This window comes from Sinocyclocheilus anshuiensis, unplaced genomic scaffold (genome assembly GCF_001515605.1).
Source record: "Sinocyclocheilus anshuiensis isolate Anshui unplaced genomic scaffold, SAMN03320099.WGS_v1.1 scaffold758, whole genome shotgun sequence".
Classification (NCBI taxonomy): domain Eukaryota; kingdom Metazoa; phylum Chordata; class Actinopteri; order Cypriniformes; family Cyprinidae; genus Sinocyclocheilus; species Sinocyclocheilus anshuiensis.
The window spans coordinates 2,269,484-2,277,847 of NW_015548126.1; the positions used below are offsets into that span (position 1 = coordinate 2,269,484).

Below are 8,364 nucleotides of genomic sequence, written 5' to 3' on the forward strand. Positions count from 1 at the left end.
TTTTATTTTATTGTGTTTAATATGAAAAAGCTGGACATTTCGTCGTGAGATTCTCTCTTTCAGGCATATGAAGAATAACTAAATAACACAGCTTTTGATTTCTCACCTGTAGGAAGGCAGGTGGCCTGTTTGGAATCCTTTCTGATTGCTCACTGGTGAACTTTACGATGCGCAGGTACCCTGGATAAGAGGGAGCACTGACTTGCCCCTCAGGTGTAACGAAGAAGATCTGCACCCCTTGAGGAAGGAAAAAGAGTTCCTCTCCATCCTCCCCCAGACACGGAGGAGAAGGTGCAGAATTAGACGTATTGCTGTAGAACTCATCGCCAACCAGGGAGAATTCGCCCGAGTCAGTGCCGTAGGAAATGGTCTGATCCTCCATAGACAGCAAGGATACTATCACGATCAACGCACAAAAAGTATTCTCGTAGCATCGTAAAATTACGGTTGAACCCCTGATGTCACATGGATTATTTTAACGATGTCCTTGCTACGCTTCTGTGCTCTGATCGTGATAGTATCCTTGCTGTCTATGGAGGATCAGAGAGCTCTCTGATTTCATCAAAAATATCTTAATTTGTGTTCAGAAGATGAACGAAGGTCTTACAGGTTTCGAACGACATGAGGGTGAGTGATTAATGACAGATTTAAAAGTTTTGGTGAACTATCCCTTTAACGGCTGTTTCTATAGAATTTTCATTTTTGGGTGAACTAACACTTTAAGAAACAATGGATGAGGTTGGTCTCATTAAAGATAACACCATCTCAAGAGCGCAGGGAGCTTTAGAGCCAGACAAAAGGTTGTGAAAGTAGGTTACAGGACACCATGTCTTGAAAACAAGCCTACTTGGACCGTTCTGTACAAATGCCTGGAAATTATCTACATGAACAGTCTCTATGGGCTGAACAGATCAAGCAACCGTTTTTGAAAGAATCTCATGAAACTTGCCTTCAACATGTCTGGGTCACATTTCACCCACAAATAAGAAATTATATTTCATGTAAATAATATTAAGCTTGTTTTTAGGGCCATTAAGATTTTTGCATTGCGACATTATTTTTTATTGCCCTAATATTTGTTCTAATACAAAGAAATGCTATAAATTTATAAAAGAAAACATGCTTAACTGTCATGTACATAAAAATGTCAATTAAAAATTATTACATTAAAATAAAAAATTTAATTATTTTATTATTATATTTATATATAATTTACGTATATTTACATTTATGTATAATTCTACAAACTAACCGTTTATAAAGCACATTTTCTCCCCAAATGTTCATTACTGTACTATGCAAAAATGTCATTCAACCAGAATTTTAAAATTACTACATTTCTATTCATTTTTATTTATTAAATTTAATACAACAAAAACTATTTAACATTTCAAATAAAAGAAACTAAATGTGTGTATATGTGTGTTTATTGGTTTATAGAATTTAGCACAACAAATAACAATGTATAAAACTAAAAATGTATAATTTCATTATTATTCAAAATTTGTTCATATTGGGCTGCGCTGAGGGAGAGACCGGAACTGGCCCACCCGAAGCCCCTGCAACCCCGCCGTTGGAAGGAGTCTGTGGTGGAGTCAGCCTCTCCGGCTTGACCTTCGGGACTTCAGGGTAGAGTTTCTGAGGGGCTGCGCTGCTATCCGAGACTTCGTTGAGGTCTGGGCTGGTTTCCAGCATGGCTAAGCGAGTGGTGATGTTGTTGAGAGTCTCCTGCATCTTGCGCTGCATCTGTCTAACTGATTCCCATGAGGGACCCACACACTCCATACCCTGTGAGGGAACACTGAGAGCCCTGAGGAGGTGCTGCCGCCCTTGTCGGTACAGTTTTAGCGCCTCTGCACTGTGGCCCGCCTCATCCTCTGTGAGAGCTTTATTGATGCATGCGAATGCCTTCTCGTACCCATCTTTGATCACCTGCAGCCTGGCGTTATCAAAGGCCTCCTGCTTCACTTGCTCCATAACTGAAAGAAGAAGTCAGGAATGTTGTCAACTCCATGTTTTTTAATGCTACATACCTGCCTCTATGTCACATGACTTCCTTGCCTTTCTTATATTACAAGATCTGCCAACAAGCCAATTTTACTTCTACAATTTAGTTTTTTTTGTAGAAATGGAAAGATTGTTTGTGAAATAAAAAGTTACCACATTTTGTTTAAATATTACCAAAAATATTACCAAGTCTTTTTGTTGTTGGAATAACTTGCATGTGCATGTGTACCCTCGTGAAAAAGAAGCGTGCTTAATTGTACTGAATATGAATATTCACTTGTAGTGTATTTCAAATCTTCAAAGTATATTTTAAAATTATACTTGCAGATAATGTAATAAAACTGGTCAAATAAAAAAAAGTAAATTTTAATATTCTTTTGTCATGCTTTAAAGAAATACACTTATTTTAAAGTGTTGACTAAATCACATGCTTAATTTAAATTTTAATTAGTGTGTTCAATAATACATTAAAATAAATATATTTAAATGTACTAAACTAGAGCTGAATCCGTTCAAATGCGTAATTACGTAAATATTTGAATACATGACATACAAGTTTAAACATTAATGGCATTAAAGTACATTTGAGTTTACCATAAATTGTCAGTACATTTAACATACATTAACCATATTTCAAAGACAATGGAAGAACTCATGAAATTACATACAAAAATGTACTTAAGTCCTTCTTATGCCAAAAAAGCGCTCTTAAGTTCAACTGATTGCATTTTATTTAAATTTAAAACTTAAGTATATTCTTTTAAAACATATTAAGTACTCTTTTTAAAAGTAAATACAATAATATAATATCAGAGTACCACTGACTGTATTACCATCTGGCGTCATTACAGTACCATGGTACCAATATACTGTAGTATTTTTCTACAGAAGAACTTCAATTATTATGCGTATTAAGCTAAATGACCTTTTTTGGCCTATTAGCATTGGACCAGCTTATACTGACGTACTGACCACGAGCGTGTCATGCATGAGGATTTACAAAGTAAACACCTGCTTAACATTGCGAAGTGACATTCAGACTTGAAGAAGAGGCCTATATGATAGTTTATCTAGTGAATCTTGAAACACAAGTATCTTATTAAGTATTAAAACAACAATCCAACATAATGAAAGTGTTACTGGCAAACACCCTTTCATAAAGCCCACATATTAACCTCCACCTCTCATCTGTTGTATTCAAAGCAGTTAACAAAACACTTCCATTTGGAAACTCACCAGGAGATGTGATAAATGAAATGAAATATGGAGTTTAATGTGTGTTCCGCGTTATTCCGGGCTTGTTGAACAGCTCCAGCTCTCTGACAGCTGAGCTGCTGCTGGACTCGTGCGTGTCTATTACGTGATCCAATAAAGACGTTTTTTAAAGCCTAGATTGCAGCTCGTCCATTACATATGCGCTTCCGCGTTTAGTCACGTGTTGCTTTTTGAGGTTTATGATTGGTTAGAGGAATTTGCTGAACAGATGTAGCCTAGTTGACATTTTTTTCATTAACATTTAAAGTCCCCATGAAATCAAAATTAAAGTTTTTTGGGTGTTAGTATCAATATGTTATTCTTAAGGTTATCTATAAGGTTGTCCACAGAATTAGTATTTTCTGTACAGTGAATGGCACGTAGCACACTATATAGGGGACAGGGAACGTTTCAAACAGTTTAAATATGCTTTCCATTCAGGAAAAAAAGAAGTCTGGTTTCGCGCTGTGTCACGCTAACCACTGCACCGCACACACACTCTGCTCCGGTCTAGAGACACGATAGCACGGAGCGGATCACATGCGCGAGTCGGCGCAGACCACAAAATGTATCGGAGCTATTTGAATTCTACACAGAATGCTATATTTTATAGCAATATGGATGAGATTGTGGCTGGCATACCCTGTCAAATGCAGCTTTACGGAGCTCAACGGCTCTGAACGGTTCTAGCCCAAGCTGTGATATAAACGAACGCTATTGGCTATTTTAAAAAGGGGCGGTGCTGCTTGATATGTCCCGCCCTGTCTTCCTGTTTCAGTTAAAATGACGTCAGCACATAGAGTAACGCTGCGTGTTTCTAAGCATTTCAGGGGATCTTTAAGGTTAAAATGTCTAAAACGAGCATAAGGCAACATGTTCAGAGTAAACGTTAACAGGTTGAAGCTAACCAGTGATTAATCTCAATGTAAACCAGGCTTATCTTTATAAAGCAACCTCTAAATCAGCATGTGACGTTTTAATTCTCATATTTATAAATCATACATTTTGTAGTCGGCACATGGAGTTATTGTAAGAAGGTTTTAATTTATACAGTGAGAAATTTGCTGCAGCATTTGAAATGCCTATAAATTTCAGAGCATGTTTTCTCTCCTTTATAGTTAATTGAATCAATAGGCCTAACCAAAAGCTGGTTTTCTTTGTAGGCAATTTGTTTTTGAAATGTTTTCCCATCCCATCTAATTAAGAGCAGTCACGTAGGCTATGAAAAGTATTATTTGCTTTGGCACTCAAACCTTTGTGTTTCATTGAACCAATTAATACCAGGCAGTTTTAGGTATGAAGATAATTCTTCACACACTATTGATACATGTCCATGATTGATTTCAAGCACCTTGTTACAAGGAAGAAGATGAAATTGGGTTTCGTAGGACTTTTTAAATACTTCTTTTTTAAAGGAAACACCGAAATTCAGGATGAATTTAGGTGTGCACAGAAATTAAAAATTTGACTGAAAAGCCAATAATTATGTTTATGTTATAGCCGATGTATGTCTGATATAAAAATTCTATACTTTTTCGAAATAAATAAATGTAAATAAAAAAACAATCAGGCATCACAACATTACAGTCCAAAAATTAATATTTTTGATTTACTAAAGATAACGTTTAATTGTAATTGTTGTTATTAAATTAGTGATTTTAATGATGAATTAAGTAAGCATTAGATAACGGTAAAGATCACCATGCATGTAAAAATAATGAAATATGAGCTTGCACAATTAAATATCCAACACACGCTGATATAAACCACAATATTACAATATACTGTAAGTCATTGATCAACAGAGGGCGCTGAAGCTGTATATTTAATAAAAGCTGTGACAAAGGGTGTTTGAGGCTGTTCAGTCCATGTTTAGTTATGTGTTGTACAGTACACTGGAAAACACCTGGAGCAGGAGGTATGTAAAATTCAATGTGAGAAAAGCTCTGTCTGTGTTTTTCCAAAGATAAAAAGAAGGGAAAGTATAGAGCACTTGAGATTTTGAGACAGTCAGACAGATATTTGGCCAGCCTCATGAAGCTCTTAAGGTGCATAACACTACATCTGCTTCATGCATTACTTCACATTTGAAAGGCCTTGTGTTTAACATTAGTAACGCCTTCCTCCAACCAGCTGAACAGCAAAATATAGAGTATTTCCCACAGACAAAACAACTTACATGAGAACAAGCTGGAAAATCATATTTGTTTGCACACATGTGACACTTACACAAGTGCTAATTAATTACAGTACACATCGATATGTGAAGGGTGAGATCTAAAAACATACAATAAAATAGATTCAAAGTATATGACATCACAGTAAGCATGACATCACAGCACTGTCAAACTAAACCAAAGCATACGGCTGCACTATATCTCAGTGCATGTACGGTATAATACATAAAACAGGAATTCACATAAACCCCCTGAGGAAAGAGAAAGTTATTGCACTATAAATCTTTGTATACTGTCACAACAGTGCCCTTAAAGTTCAGCAGCATGAAGGATCCAAGTTTAGGGACTATAAACAAGCACGCTTTGAAAGATGTGCATTAAATTCACATTATATTAATAAAGCTGTGCATTAATATGAAGTTTATAATGATCAACATTTGTGAACCTGTTATACAGTATGTTCACCAACACGTCACATTATGTTGTTTGGATGATATCACTATAGGTCACGGGAGTTGTGGTGTTTTTCATCAAGCTCTCTGTGGACTCTGGAGGTCCGTATGTGTCATGTTTGACCCCTGAAGTCCTATTTATAAAACGCTGCTTGAGGGTTTATTGGATATTTACACAGATTTACACACAGTGGTGTGCATGTGATCTGGACCAAATGCAGACCATATGGACCATATACTGACCATAAATTCTGCCACTGGTCTCACCAACACTGCATTAACTCCAACCAATAGTTAAATAATTATTTTTTTATGCGGAAGGAGGCAGGTTAAAATAAAATAAAATAAAATATTAAAGAAACTCCATTAACTCCAAGTATTGGTTGTAAGTATAGCTGGATAGAACTGTATTATGTATAGTGTAATCTTTATTTGTATATTGGAGTATGTATGTATTATGAATGTATCATGTATAGTTTATTTCTTTAATATTTTTAGGGTGACAATTTTATCATGAGTCCAGGGACTGCAGATGTAAAATAGCCTTTTGGCTAATTCTGGCACATCGTACATTTATGTATTATTGATGTGCATCGTCCCTGTCAAATAAACCTGAAATAAATAAATAAATACATGTTTAGTGTGGAGGGAAGTAAATGTTGTTGTTGTTGTTGTTGTTATTATTATTATTATAAAATAAATAAAATACAATAAAAAGTTTTAAAAAATATATATAAAAAATTATAATAAAAAATATGGAATAAACTATTTCAAGTTATAGAAGTTTAGAAATGTATTAGGGGAAGATGAAGCAAGACACCCCCTGCAACATAACCAAATAATTCTGATCATCAACATTTAAGAAATTTATTTGAAACATTGTGATTAGTTCATCTTTTTTCTTTTCTTATCTAATTGCTGTTGTTGTTGTTGTCATTATTATTATTATTATTATTATTATTAGGCTATATTTGACTCATAGAATATATAAATTATTTGACATTAATACATTAACAAAATTGTCTAAATAAATTAAACATTAAATATGATAATTAAAAAATCTGACAGCTAGTACAGGGCTTCTTGCCCCAGATAGGAAGTGATTTTACCTATAGCAAGGTGACCTCTTTACACGATTTTCTCGAAGACTTTAACTGCATTTATATTTATATATAGTTGATGTTTCTCACCTAGAGGCAGCTTTAGATACAATAGTGGTGTTGCTGCAGGACCCAGAGCCCCATTAGGAATGTTGTCTGCCACATTTTGCTATAAGTTTGATTGCGTCATATAATAATTGCTGTTACTAGTGTTCATCGTCTGTTTGATTACGTCTTTAATTGATTTTTCCGTACATTTCTGCCATATGTACATTAACTGACAGTCACCACTGATAAGCTACTACTAAATATTGTAGAAACTTAATTTGCTGTAAAGTTGCTTTGCAACGATTTGTATCGTGAAATGCGCTATACAAATACACTTGCATTGAATTGAATTGTGTAAGGGAGAACTGCCTAATTCTTGTAAAGCTATCCCTGAGGGAGTGATTCATTGCCGTGTTGGATATGTCGTTTTTTTTTTTTCCTCATCCAAGAAACTGACAAGACACTGACATTCAGCAGAGAGGTAAAACAAGGCCAAGCTACGTCTTCAGAAATATGTTTCTTTATTAAAACCATGGCAGGTAGAAATTTAGGGTAAAGGGTATCAGCGACTGGAAAATGTATGAGCTTAGATCTAAATTCCACAGCCCCGTTTTACTTTAAGATGAATAAAAATAGAGTCCGAAGAACTTATAAGATTTGTTCAAGGATTTAAGCTTCTTACGGTGGATGCCAAAACGAACTAACTACAGTTGATGAATTAACCGAACATTATGTATCGCAATTTTTTAAAGTCTGCAGAATGATTTCTCATGTGTCATTAGGGGGCGCTATTGGAAAGCAGACACTCTATTTATCATACACATTATCTGTATTTATTCCAAACGTATTGTAGTATTTAATGCTATATTAATTGTGAATATTATGCACAAATGCCATGATTTATGAATCATACATTTTTCCTATCATGTACAAACTAATGTGATGTGGCTCAAGATCACATAACATATGTGCTGATAATGAATAGCCTGTTTGTGTCTGAATAGCGTTATGTTTCTCGGGACGAGAAATTATTTATCACACTTTTAAAGACAATATAGCAAAATAACATTGTCTAGCATCTTCAGTGGTTGCGTTAAATACCTGGAGCATGCAGTGGCAAGGATTTCTGAAGATGAGTAGCAGTAACATGTTGAGATAATGATGTTTAATTTGATGGTGCAATCTGAAACATAGCCCTCTAAACCTGTCTGACACTCTACCATAATGATAATCAAATTAATTTGCAAATTATATGAAATGTGCTATAGGGATGGAGTTTGGCCTAAAATTTTTATTTTAAACAACTGGAAATTGGGAATAGATTGC

General features: G+C 35.0%; 1 protein-coding gene across 1 annotated transcript in view; it reads right to left on the reverse strand.

Moving 5' to 3' along the window:
* LOC107704699 (spartin-like) overlaps positions 1-3,403 on the reverse strand; it is a 10,587-nt gene extending 7,184 nt beyond the window's left edge. Inside the window, exons 1-3 of the mRNA XM_016507686.1 lie at positions 3,244-3,403; positions 1,503-1,979; positions 107-396 (exon numbers count right to left, since the gene is read on the reverse strand). Coding sequence (XP_016363172.1) covers positions 107-396; positions 1,503-1,977 — 765 coding nt within the window. The 5' untranslated portion in view covers positions 1,978-1,979; positions 3,244-3,403. The remainder of the gene's footprint in view (positions 1-106; positions 397-1,502; positions 1,980-3,243) is intronic.
* Positions 3,404-8,364: the final 4,961 nt, after the last annotated feature.